Source organism: Crinia signifera, chromosome 19 (assembly GCF_055691185.1).
Source record: "Crinia signifera chromosome 19, ASM5569118v1, whole genome shotgun sequence".
Classification (NCBI taxonomy): domain Eukaryota; kingdom Metazoa; phylum Chordata; class Amphibia; order Anura; family Myobatrachidae; genus Crinia; species Crinia signifera.
The window spans coordinates 26,410,768-26,424,964 of NC_139226.1; the positions used below are offsets into that span (position 1 = coordinate 26,410,768).

At 46.2% G+C, this 14,197-nt stretch overlaps 1 protein-coding gene across 2 annotated transcripts; it reads left to right on the plus strand.

The window, feature by feature from the left end:
- The first annotated feature begins 6,110 nt into the window (after positions 1 to 6,110).
- On the plus strand, positions 6,111 to 13,972 carry LOC146041760 (cornifelin-like). 2 transcript variants are annotated; one of them, XM_083161662.1, is made up of 5 exons: positions 6,111 to 6,245; positions 8,599 to 8,718; positions 10,572 to 10,721; positions 13,120 to 13,256; positions 13,752 to 13,972. In XM_083161662.1, the coding sequence occupies exons 2-5, from the start codon at positions 8,613 to 8,615 to the stop codon at positions 13,887 to 13,889; spliced, it is 531 nt and encodes a 176-aa protein (XP_083017788.1). In that variant the 5' UTR covers positions 6,111 to 6,245; positions 8,599 to 8,612; the 3' UTR covers positions 13,890 to 13,972. The 2 variants fall into 2 exon arrangements, with proteins under 2 accessions (XP_083017788.1, XP_083017789.1); XM_083161663.1 differs by having other exon boundaries at positions 6,115 to 6,245; positions 8,602 to 8,718.
- The last annotated feature ends 225 nt before the right edge of the window (positions 13,973 to 14,197 follow it).

The window sequence follows — 14,197 nt, forward strand, 5'->3', positions numbered from 1 at the left end:
GGGGTCGGTCACTAGGGTCGCCCAGCATTTCAGGGACAACCCTGGGCGGACCCCTGTCTACCAGTCACTAGGTTGACCACTAATGGTCTACTCTACGGCAGGGGTGGGGAACCTCAGGCCCGGGGGCCGTATGCGGCCTCCGTAGCCGGTCTGAGTGGCCGCCCACCCGCCTGGCCGCTCTGCCGGGAGTCAAGTACAGAGGAATTCTCGTGAGAGGTCGGTAGTTCTCGCAAGATTCCTCATAAACAGCAGCAGCTGGAGACTGTCAGTCCTATTCAGCAGCATATGGCCCCCGAAGGATTTTTTTCCCCACACAAATGGGCATGAAAAAGGGCCCCCGGTATACAGTGAGGAGGTCAACATGTAAGAATGGTTGACATACACTAGGTCGACACAAAGGCTGACACGAACAAGGTTGACACAGGAAAAGGTCAACACAAGTTTTTCTCGTTTTTGTTGTCTGTCAACATACGTCGTCATGGAAACCGTATTAATGTGTCGCTTCTGCTCGCATGATTTGTTGCGCTCGGCACACTATATATTATCCCTCTATGCCCACTGGGATGGCAAAGTATGAACCAGTCGATTTAAAAAAAAAAATCATGGAAGATCGTGTTGACCTTTTCCTGTGTCAATCATGTTCATGTCGATGTTTTACTTGCCTAGTGACTGCCGACCAAGACACTGTCAACCTGCCGACCAGATACTGTCTACTTTGCCCATGTTATAAGCTGTAAATAAAAATAAATGCCCTTTAACTGACATTGCCACCTTTGAGCACATACTGGTCATAATAACACATAATTACCAATGTGGGGGCGTGGCTGACAGGAAAGTGGGATGCACAGTGCATACCTCCCAACTTCTGTGTTGGGGAAATAGGGACACTCGCGCGGCTTCGCCGAAAAGGGGGTGAGGCATATGCAAATGATGGTGCGGCTTATGCTAATTAGCCTCATTTTCATACGAGAATAGAGGGGTGGTGGTACGCATCCTCTGACCTTTTCCTACCCCCACTATCCACGTTGGCGTGGAGTTGATTTTATATAGTGTGGCGAGCGCAGCGAGCCACCGAGCCCGAAGCGTGGCGAGGGGACGCAGATACATGTGAAGTTATCCGCGGCCGCTCGCCACACTATCTAGGATCAACTCCACACCGACGTGGATGGTGGGGGTATGAAAAGGTCGGAGGACGCGTACCGCCTGCGCTCGCCATGCTTCGGGTTGGCGTTCATAGTGGGGGTGCTTTTAACATTGTAAGCACCCATTACGGTGCTTATACAATTATTAATCTTATAGGGGGCACATTTTACATTGAAAACACCCATTAGGGTGCTTATACAATTTTAAATCGTATACCATTGTATATGCCATACAATGGCATACAATTCGATGGTATACGATTTAAAATTGTATAACATTGGCTGCCATCGCGTAACATCGCATCACGTGCCATTGTATGGCTTATGGTATGCGATGGGCGCCATGCTAGGAAACAAGTACCGTATTTTAATAATGGTGTGCACACACTGGCCGATGTTGCAGCCGCCGATATTGATTTGATGCCGGTGCGCCGGCATCGGCTGGCAAGGAGGGAGGGACGTCGCGTGGAGGAGCAGCATGGCCCTCGCTCCAAGTTAGTATAAATAGAGGAGTGATTCTAAGTTACTCGCAGTTTTGCGAGTTGGACCCCGCCCTGATATTTTGGGGACTGTACATGTGCATGGTCTATACTGAGCACCTTTGCAGGATGGGTTCGGGGACTTGCATAGTCGCTGAGCCATTCGCAATGTTGAATGGCCATTGAATGTTCCCGAGGGGAATTGGCAGTGGGGGCAGGCGTTCGGACGGGCGGCGCCTCAGGCGCTCGATAAGTGGCGATGTTCACATGAAACAATGTGTGCCAAATTGTGCAGGGATCAGCCAGCGAGATGAACAGCCAGCGGCTACGTGCGCTGCGTCTTTATCATGCCCACACGATAAATTGTTCCAATTGGTTGAAAACGGCCATATCGATTACAACATCTATCCGTGTATGGGCAGCTTTACTCTGACAACCCTGAGAATTCATTGTGACAACTTCTCAATATAATTATAACCCGTCAGCACCATGATCTCTGTGAGAACACGCAGGACGGGCGCCAGGCCTTGAGCAAACAAGTTTCTGTTACTAATAAGCTCCGCCTACACTCACGCCTACACTCACTCACAGGAAGCTCACTCAGGAATGTTCAGAGAAATTCAGGGGCTAGTAAGTGTCATTATCTCAAGTACTGGAACTAATCACTTTTATCACTTTGAGATAACCTTTGGGACAATAATTATCAAGTTTATTGACCACTTAACAAGACAGTTACTGCCATAAAACAAATATATTTGACACGATAGAAACCAGATAAGCTTTACTACATGTAACCGGTGCATAGTTGCCTCCCCTCCTGCATTCTGCAGGAGACTCCCTGAAATAGCAGCAATCTCCCTCTCTCCCTTATTAGTCTAGCAATCTCCCTCATGTCACCTAACCCACATTACACTGTTACATTTTTGGAGAAAAAAGGAGATAGATACATTTACACTTAACCATCAGCACCATTTTCCAGCACTTTACCAAGTATAGTATCTCTTACTAATTGCTTTGGGGATCATCTACATTTATATATAAGTCATTTTACAAGATTCCTCTCAGATGTAGCAGTACACACCCACGCTTCCAGGTGCCATGTTCACAATCTCTTATCACAATCTCTCCATATATGGAACTAGACACGCCCTTTGGGTGGAGCATGACACGCCCCCTCAGTGGGGCACTGTGCAAAATTCTACTACCTACTATAATCTCCCTGAAACTACTTTTCAAAAGTAGGCAAGTATGAACTGGTGTGATTCTTTTAAAACTGTTTACCAGTGAGCTGAGGCATTATAGTTCATAAATGCCACTTATAGACACAGCTGCTGCAGCACCTTTTCTAGCTGCACGCACGTTGGTATTTGGAACAGACTTGTCCTTGGCCATCAGGAAGATTTCTGGAGATCCCAGACATAAAGAGGTACATTTACTATAATCTACGCGCTATTCTCTGTCATTGTTCCCATGGGGAATGATGTAACAGAAGGAAGGAGGGTGTAAAGGCCCATACACACTGGGTGACTTTGAGCTGAAAGTCGCTCAAAACACCCAGTGTGAGCCGCTTTCAGCTCAAAGCCGCCCAGTGTGTATGCCCCGGCGATGAGCGGTGCTGCGCGCTCCCGCATCATCGCCGGGAAAGCCGTTCCTCTGCTGGTAATACCAGCACATGAGCGGCTTTCAGGATGGCTTTGCATAGCGCTGCACTATGGAAAGCCGTCCTCCCCCCTCCGTTGGCGCTGGGCAGGGGGAAAGTTGCTCAGTGTGTATGCAATGAGCTGCTTTCCTCGCAGCGATGATTGACATCATCACTGTCCATACACGCTGGGCATAGTCGCCCAGTGTGTATGGAGCTTAAGAGCGGAGACTGTCATCTTTTTACACATGTCACCTAATGTATTTAGCTCACAAGATGATAGGTTAGATACACACACAGTACGCTCTAGCTCAGGCATGTCCAAACTATGGCCCTCCAGCTGTTGTGAAACTACACATCCCAGCATGCCTTGCCATAATTTGAGCATTCCCTAATAGCAAGTAACACTGTGGCAAGGCATGATGGGACTTGTAGTTTCACAGCAGCTGGAGGGTCATAGTTTGGTCATGCCTGCTCTCTCTAGGCACTGGCGTCTGCTGTATACGAGACTGGGGCCTAATGCGCTGTTATTTGGGGTGTTGCAGTAATGTATGGCTGAGAAACGTGTTATGCTGCTATGTGTCATAAGTCACTATATGACATTGACTGGCTTATAAATTGTATTGTTTGCATTGTCTTATTCAGGCACTGATACACAAGGTGTCATTGGAGACATAATTGTCTGCAATTCCCAGCACGTATAAGCATTAAACAACCCATTGTGTGATTGTCTGGATTTCCCATCATTTATAGGCAGAACCTGCCGAACCAGACCGATATCTGACCTGATACTGGTGGGACGGGTAGAGACTGTAATTGGGCAACCTGTCCTGCACTATTTGGCCCATGAAACAGGACAAGTCCTCCTGAGCACCAGACAGCCCGACTGCAAAACGGCATTTATGACAGAGATTATGGAGGTGATTTCTTAACAAATCTCCTCCATGCCTTACATTTGCATAGTTTTAGAGTTCTCTACTGGCAAATGCAGGGGTGGCCATGCTAAACTAACTTCTTCACCTAGGAGAGGGATCTTTGCAAATCCCTAACCCGTTCTCTTCCCCTGCCGTGATGACAGGTAAAGGTAGGGGAAACGGTCATCTGTCAGACCACACTTAGGTCGACAGTCATTAGGTCGACCCCGGAAGGTCGACAGGGTTAAAGGTCGACATGGGTCAAGGTCGACATGACTTAAGGTCGACGTGGGCCAAGGTCGACATGGGTTTAGGTCAACAGTCATTAGGTCGACATGAGTTTTCCACTGTTTTTTGAGCCGACATGTGCCGACAGGTGGTATTTAATGCCCTACCATCCACTAGGGCGTGGTGGGAGAATAAAATAGTTTGCCGAGCGTAGCGAGGCACCGTGCCCGAAGCATAGCGAGCGATGCGAGGGGTTGCGGTTCAACTCCAACTGTGTCCATGTCGACTGTGTCGACATTCGGGTCAAAAAACAGTGAAAAACTCATGTATATATATATATATACATATGTGGCATGGTTACAAGTCCAATTATGCACCATATAAACACACCATCGGAGTAGGGAGTCGGAGCTGCTTGGCCAGGCATTTGTCAATGGCTATTCTGGCCATGGACCATGGTAGATATCTCCCGGGGTTGGTGGAGGACACTGGACATTTCTAAGGGACATAACCCTGGAAAAATTGTCACCATTGTGATGTCATTACACCTTTTTTGATCTAAAAAGTTAAATGTTGGGAATAAGGTTAGCCATCGACCATCGATGAATAATCACCCATCGATGGTCTTATGGTAATGGTAACTAGTTTTAGCATTGATGGGAGGCTACTGATGGTGTACATCAATGGCAGGGACCTGATGGTTAATGCACATCAGTGGTCTGGCAAAGGTAATCAATTCATGGTTTCTAGCACTAAAATCTGTTGTTCCCAAACTGTGTACCTCCCAACTGTCCCTCTTACTGCGGGAACGTCCCTTTTCCACAGGCCATGCCCCTTTCTGGCGCTCCGCCACGTGTATGTCCTGATCTACAAAAAACAAGGTTGGGAGGTATGCTAGGCTCAGGAATAAATCCAATTATTTATGATTAAAACCAGTGCTAGTGGCTGCCAATCCTAAAGCACTAGTAAAAAGTATGTCAGAATGATGGCTTCTGCATTGTACTTTCACTTTGAGCTGTGACAGTTATAACTTTCAATTTAACAAAGAAGTAATTTGGTCTGTGGAGTGGCCTCTAGTGGTCAGTGGCAGTACTTCACTACATAGGCCCGCATTCAATCCCAGCCAAAATATTCGCCAGGTGAAAAATCGGCCGTTTTTTTTTATTTTTTATTTTTTATTTTTTTTTTGGGGGGGGGGGGGGGGTGATTTTGATTTGCCCTATTCTATCCCAGGTGAAAAATCCAGCATTGCTGAAAAACGCATGTATCGGTGAAATCGCCACAAATTCAAATGGTTTGGGTGGAATTCACGGCTGTTTCGCCCATGCCGATTCCATGAAATGGCATGGGAGAGACTATACCCAAATAAATTATGTGTTTGAAATGCAAATCTTTGCCATTTTTTTACCAAGTGAAAAAGTTTGCCAAGATTGAATACGCCCCATAGAGGTAAGGAGTGGTTAGCCTTATATATATTATGTTTAAGGTTGGCTAAAAAACAAAGGCTAATACTCTAGGATGCCGTGATTCAATAAAATTGGGGAATCACTGGTCTAAATGAAAACCAGTGATCTCTGATGGCAGATGTGTTAATGGACAACCATAGTAGGGAAGTATAGGGGAATTCATTGCACACACAAAAAAAAAAAAAATCAATATGGCCACTGATAGGAAGTGGGAAAAGCCAACAACCAAGATGGCCACTGACACCAGTTTCCCAAAACAAAGATGGCCACACATAGTAGATAAATAGAAGCCATGAGGCTGTGAGAGCTTATTTGCTAGAATTGTCTAGGGACACAAGGGTGAATTGATACCTACTGGAACCTGATAAGGGAGACAGGTAAGTACATGTTTAGCAATCATATGTTGTATTCCGGCCTGATCTGGTTTTGCTTCAGTTTGCACCTGGACTTATTTTAGGGTGACCACCTCATCCCTTTAATTCTGGACACATATTAATTACACAGGTTCTGTGGCTGGCTCACTTCAAGACTCCATTTCACCTGGTTTTAAACTGCCACAGAACCTGTGTAATTAATGTGTCCGGAATTAAACGGATGAGGTGGTCACCCTAATTTATTTACCAACTACAATCCCGTAGTGACCCATAGTTGCTAACCAGCAGCTATTCTAGCTGTAGTTTGACAGTGAAAGTAAACTGTGCCTGGTTGCTATTGGATACTGCACACTTTCACTTAGTAAATGACCACCTGTTTTTTTCTGGGCCATGCATGCACTCGTTACCTCTCTCATGAATTCAGGATGGAGAACTAATGGCTGATACTAATGGTCACTGATAAATAATTTGGGAAATGGTTTTATAGGAAGGTGGAAGGAGCAGCTGCAGGTCAGCCAGTATATGTACTGCTAATGCCTGTTAGTGTAATGCAGCACAGGCTAATTCCAGGCAGGTTATAATGATTGCAGGGGTGTAATCGGGGACTTTGAACCTGGCCTTGCTATGAGATGTTCCCTGGGTGCTGTTTTATGTTTCTGTCTCCTAGTACTTTATAGTAAATTCCTGAGCTCCCACCACATGCTAGGTTTGTCCCAGTAAGATGCAGACGATAAAGTACAGTATTGTCTAGTCTTATAGCTTGTATAGTAGCTGATGCAAATTGGGCTGGACTGGCCCACAGGAGTACAAGGGAAACACCCACTGGGCCCACTTCTTCCCGGAGAGCCTTCTGGCTGCAGGGGGGAGGAAGCACCGGGGACAGCCTGTTTAGGCTTCTGGCAGTGGGGGAGGAGGAGGCACCCAGGGAGGTGATAGAGACCCCCGCACACCACATCACAGGTATCGCGGGCGTCTCCGTCACCGCATTGCGATGCTAGTCACATTTATTAGTACATATGCGCTAGCATCGCTGCGGTGGGGTGGTGATGTATTTTAATACATCCACCCATAGTATCTGGCCACACCTCTGAGCATTCACTCCCGGCCATTGCATTTCCCCAGTTACCTAGGTATAGTAACCATTGATGGTACCATTTTAGGGGTAACCTCAATGGTGTGAAAAAATCTGGAAGGGAACCCACCAATAGTCATCCCTGCTTTACAATACAGTAGGCTCTGAGCCAATAAGAGTCAGGGTGGAGCGAAGTTCTCTGTCCCAACACTTTGTAAGAAAAAAAAAATATATATATATAATTTGTTGCTTCTGTGTCTTCGATGGTGGTGATACCATCTGGTTCTCCCCCAGCAATGGCAAAAGTATTCAACATTGGTCATAGATCGATGCTTTTGATTGGTTGACAGGTTGATTCCCTAAAATAGCAGTCCCTGAATATTCTGATCAATTATACGACCACTTAGCTTCCAGGACAGAACCTGACACACTTGTATTCTTTTGAATAAGCATGTCAGGGAGATTGTGCTGGTGACACCTAGAGGCGCAGACATGTACTGTTGCATCTGAGAGGTGTGTCCTTACACCCAAATGTAGATGAGCCCCAAAGCAGTTAGTAAGATCTACTGTACTTGTTGAAGAACAGACCTATATCAGGGCTTGTTCCTGTTTTGTGTTCCATATAAGTGGCCACAAGAAACCTTACTTAAAATGCATGTAGCATAGGGATCATTGTGTATAACCAATGCAGGGAAATGCTGCTGATGATGAAATCCCTCTGATTTCATTTTTCCCCCCAAAAAATGTAATTGCTGTAAAATGTGGGCTAGGTGAAATCAGGGAGATTCTAGACTCTCCAGGGAGTCGGGAGATTGATACTATTTAAGGGAGCCTCCTACAGAATGCAGGAGGGGAGGCAACTACTGTATGGTGTAATGCAGGGGTAGCCATCTCCAGTCCTTGAGAGCTACCAAAAGTTAAGGTTTTCATGTCTCCTCACAGAATCGCAAGTGAAGTATTTAGCTCCACCTGTGGATCTATTAAAATGTTAGTCAGTAATGAGTGCACCTGTGAAGTGAGCTGGAAAACGTGAACTGTTGGTAGCTCTCGAGGACTGGAGTTAGCTACCCCTGGTGTAATGGGTGTGTTTTTTTTTTTTACTCCATTGGAGTGGGAGCTGCATCCTACAAGGTTAAAACCTGTAAATCCTGGCATGCTGGTAGAGGGAGTGTCGATGTGCTTCCTGCTAAGACACCCAAACTTTTTGCTCTATAGAACAGTGTTACAGATATCTAAAAGGGTGCTAATAGACTGGTAATTACACTATAATGTCATTATCTTTAGCAGGTGGGTATCTGATGGGTGCTGATGACCAGGTAAAGATGCAGGTTCCAGCTGCTATTACCATGCAGGTTCCGCTAGCTGTGCCTATGCAGGTGCCAGCAAAGTCTCCTGCTGTTCCTGGTAAGTTGTTGTATTAGACCAGGGGTGGCCAAACCTGTCCTAAAGATCTACCAACAGTTTGTGTTTTTCAAGCAACCTGTGGATCTATAGTAGGGATGACTGCAGCATGTTTGAAAATGTGACAGTTAGTAATGACTGCACCTGTGCACCAGCTAGAGAGTCTGGGAAATGTGACAGTTAGTAATGACTGCACCTGTGCACCAGCTAGGGAGTCTGGGAAATGTGACAGTTAGTAATGACTACAGCTGTGCACCAGCTAGGGAGTCTGGGTAGTGTGACGGTTAGTAATGACTATTCCTGTGCACCAGCTAGGTGGTCTGGGAAACGTGGACCGTTAGTAGATCTCAAGGACCGGTTTGGCCACTCCTGTATTAGAGGAACTTGGAAATATTGTACTGTAATTGGGATGCTGTCAAAAGGCCAACAACCATTGGCAGACAGTCAAATTGCCGAAACATTCAAAATGTCAACATTCCTTATGCGGATTTGAACGTTGATTTGGTAATAAAGTTTTGTCCGGTCTTCAAATGTCATTAACATTTAAATAGAATCCGGTGGAAGAAATTTAAACCATTTTCTCTTCCTATTTTTGCCCAGTAGGGGGCACTGTTTTGCCCAGTGGAGCTTACAATTTATATCCCCTATCATGTGTACATGACGACACATAGGGATCATTTTTGTTGAGAGACAATTTTAATGTTTTTTTCCCAAATTTGCAATTTCAACATGTTATAGTTTCCTGTAAGTTTACTAAAATGTTCTTGCCAGGAGCCTGGCACCAACAAAAGCCCATCCTGGTGAAGAGCTGGAGGTAGTGTGATACTGTGTAGATGGCCATACATCTATAGATTTATTGTCCAATCTGGCTGGTTGGACCAAAAACCTGGTAATGGGTGAGAGTAAATGACGGTTTCCAGCATTTCAAAACAAATGGTCAACAGTCATTCACAGCCAGATGTATCAAGCTTCAAAAAGTGATCAAATGGAGAGTGATAAATAACCAGCCAATCAGCTCCTAACTGTCAGTTTTCAACACTAGCCTGTAGCATGTCAGTTAGGAGCGATTGGCTGGTAGTTTGTCACTCTCCACTTTATCACTTTTTGAAGCTTGATACATCTAGCCCTCAGTCATTTTGTTCCAACCAGCCAGATCGGACAATAAATCTGTAGATGCATGGCCAGCTTAACAGCTTGGGTCCCTGGAAGTCCATGTCACCAGGGACCAGTGGTGGATCCTGAGGGTGGGCTGCAGCGCAGTCCAAAATTCAAATAGAGGATCTGCACCAACTGCCACTCCAAATACTGGCCTACCATTGAAGGCAAGGACTCATTGGCAGTTGCTGTGGATCCTCAATTTGAATTTTGGACTGTGCTGCAGCCCACCCTCTGGATTCGCCACTGGTCCCTGGTGACATTGACTGCCAAGAGCTGACACACTCTGCCTAGGGACTGTCACTTGGTCTTCCTAGCTCTCACCTACACACTTACTGGTCACTGGGTTTGCTTTGATCTCTCGGCAATGGGTGTCTGTGCCAGCTACCCCACATGGGTAGGCCTGGTCAATACGTTACTCTAAGGGAGATTTATCAAACTTTCTGAGTAGTGTCGCTCTGTTGTGGTGCTTCAAGAACAGTGTGGTCTGTATTTCAGCACGGATATTGAGACCAAAACTGTGCAAGAAGCACCGCTGCAGGCAGGGAAGAGGAACTGCATTGATTGAAAGATGCACTGTGCTAGAAGGAACTCTACTGTAGTATATCCCAGCCTATATGTGACAATGAAGGCAAGTTTTGGTGTTCTGTCGGCATCTGATTTTCTGCAATGTAATGCAGACCGTCTTTATTTGTCTGCAGTGACCACCCAGCCCCCATCCCAACCGCTATTCCAGCCCCAAATTGTGGTGAATGTACAAGGCAGTAATAACCCAATGGGGATGCCAATGTCCTTTGGACCCATTACGTGGAGCACCGGACTCTTTCAGTGTTTTGAAGACATCCCAGTTTGTAAGTAATCACCATAGAACCATTGCTTTATATACTGAAATTTGTGGGCTAAGTTATTTGTGTACAATACAGTTCCCTTGAGTATAATACAGAATTATAGTGTAAGGCTATGAGAAAGTAATGCTGCTTTCCCACTGCAGAGCCATTTAAAGTACCGGTATTTTTAAACGGTATTTAAAACGGTATTAGCATTCACATTGCACTAGATAACCATTTTAAATACCGTTTAAGTACTATTCACATTGCAGTGAACCGTTTAATTTTCTCAGTAACCCCCCCCCCCTCCCCTGGTACCTGCCCTGCACCCCCACTCCCTCCCCTGGTACCTGCCCTGCACCCACCCCCTCCCCTGGCACTTACCTGCGTGGGGGATCTGGGCAGCGGGTCCGGCATGGGCACAGCACTTCAGGTCCCTCCCTGTGGCTGATGGATGCAGGGCAGTGGGGAGGCAGCGGGGTGGGGTCCATTTGGGATCCGGGCAGTCCCTGGGGCTGATGGTAACTAGTAGTTCCCACTATGCGCATGTGTAATGAGTGCCGTGCATATAAATGAGCCTCTCATTACATATGCACATATGTAATGAGCGGCTCATTTAAATGCCCAGTGCTCATTACACATGCGGATCCCCCATGCAGGTAAGTGCCAGGGGAGGGGGTGGGGGCAGCTACCAGGGGAGGGGGGGTCTAGTAAAGGTACCAGGGGAGGGGGAAGTAGTGTGGGATTTTTAAATACAGTTTAAGAGGCATTCCCACTGCCTTAAAAATGGTATTTAAACGTGTAGAACTCTGCTTTTTAAACGGGTTGAAATACCGGTAAACTTTAACCCGGTATTTCAACTCTGGTGCTTTCCCACTGCAGCCTTAAACTGTAAATTGTGGGGAAAAAACGTCAATTTACCGTTTAAGAGCTGCAGTTGGAAAGGGGAATAATATAGGAAGGTATATATGACAGTTTGCTTCATTTGAGAACACAGCCACGTATATTTAAATGCTTCTGGTTTGGTCCCTCCCCCCTCATTTCAGTGGCAAAACTTGTGGGTCCAGGTGCAAATATATAATTTGGGGGAGGCAGAGTGACCGGGGAATATAGTGGCTGACAGGAAGAGGCAGTGTGTGTGACCGAGGAAAACGGTGGGTGGCAGGGGGAGGCAGGGGACGTGACCGGGGAATACGGTGGGTGACGGGAAGAGGCAGTGTGTGTGTGATAGGGGAATATGGTGGGTGGCAGGGGGAGGCAGTGGGTGGCAGTGTGTGTGACAGGAAGAGGCAGTGTGTGTGACAGGAAGAGGCAGTGTGTGTGACAGGAAGAGGCAGTGTGTGTGACAGGAAGAGGCAGTGTGTGTGACAGGAAGAGGCAGTGTGTGTGACAGGAAGAGGCAGTGTGTGTGACAGGAAGAGGCAGTGTGTGTGACAGGAAGAGGCAGACATGGGCAGCAGTGGGCCCCCAAATGCAATGCACCAATGGCAATTCCGCAGCTGCCTCATTTGCATACACATGCCAATAGCACCTGGTTAACTCACAATACCTTAAACTTAACTTAAATATTCTGCTGGAAGAAACAGCCTGATACGGGAATACTTATGGTTTTATCTAATCAGAAAATGTTATTGGTGGGGACAGTGGTGTTAATATAATAGACCTAGTGGTATATAATAGACCTCCCCACCAGTGTTCCCTCTAAGATGTGCGTGCGCACACAACTCCACGAGCGTGCGCACAGACTTTACAGCAGAGCGCACAAAGCAGCTTTTTGCAGTTGTGGACTCAATTAATGTGTGTTTTACCCATTAACTACATTGTGTGCTGTATTTTGAATGTTTAAATGTTTAATATAATTTTGAAGTAAACTTAACACAAATGCTGAACGTCATTTTCCAGTTTTATAAGTGACGCACACTAATTTTAAATTCCTTCCAAAGTTGCACAGCTAAAATCTTTTTCAGCACACAGCCTTCGTAAAATTAGAGGGAACATTGCTCCCCACCCACCACTCAGTACCTGATCATTGTCATGGGATACTGCCCCGCTGTCGCAGATCTGCAGTGATTTTACTCATTCTTCAGGTCTGTCGCACTTCTCTTTAATACAAATGTCTCATCCAAAATGTCCGCTCTCTCCTCTGAGGCGGCAGCCATTTTAGGAGGGACATTTTCGAGGGGGGAGGATCGGCAGACCTACAAATATCTGTAGTTCCATGTGGGGGTGCTGCAATAGCTCATGCTAGTCTCCAGCACCTCTAAGCAATAGCTGGGGCTATTGCTACGCCCCTGGGTGGGGCTAGCTTGTATTTTTTTCCGTCCTAAATTGTCCACTGTGCAGAGAACCCTGCCCTGCAATGTTCCATGGTGATGAATCTTTGTACTGTAGTAACTTTTCTACCTCTGTCTCCCCCCTCCAGGCTTGCTGGGCTGCTTCTGCCCCATGTTTTTACCCTGCTACTTGTCGTCACTGTTTGGTGAGGTGTGCTTCCTCGGCTTGTTACCCGGCGCTATGTTTGCGCTACGCACCGGTGTGCGAGAACGTTACAGGATCCCGGTGAGTCACATTACACAGCAGTGTAATAATACATGCCGTCTCTCTCCGGGAGAAGCCCAACTTCAAGAGAGAGAATAAAGTTGGAGTAGGGATGGCCATCGACCATTGATTATAAATCATTGATGGTTTATGGCCGATGTCTAACAGTTTTGACATTGATGGGAACCAGATGTTTTCCCACCATCGATGTCCAGCTTATACTAATAGTTTTGTGTTGCTTTTTTCCCCAAGGGGCTGGGACACGGAGCATTTCTCCGCCCCTGACACCCATGAAGCCCCGCTCCCATATTTTCATTGGCCCACAGGGCAATCAATCAAAGAAAATGGATGACCATCGATATGTAAAAACATTGATGATCATCCATTGCACTATCGATGGCAAATGCAACGATGGCCTTTCCTAGTTGGGAGTTTGCCCATGGTATCCAATAAGCTACTATAATTTCACAGACTGAAAGATGATTGGCTGCCACTGTCTTATCTCTGTCCATGCAGGGCGACCTCCTGAACGATTACTGTGCAGTCTGCTGCTGTTCGGCGTGTTCCCTCTGTCAGATTGCACGGGAAATAAAAGGACGGGACCGGCAGCGCCGTGGGAATAACCATCAGTCACATCAATTCTTCAACTTCTGATGTCACCCCAAAGCCTGGTGACATCACTTTATTTATATTTCTAATTTAATACTATTAACTTTAATAAATACTTATTTATATAACTTTTTGGTCCCTCTTCTATTACACATTGCTGTAGGTACATCCTTCTGTGCATTAAACAATCCAGATAAACCTCCCTCTATATAGAGTTGGCGTATATGGGTGCGTGCTTGCCAACAGTCACTGATTGCACCTTACCCCCATCATCAATCGGTTTGCCCACTGCTCTGACAGTTCTCACCCAACTCCATCCATGTGGGACATTTTCAAACAGGGCCCAATTAAAG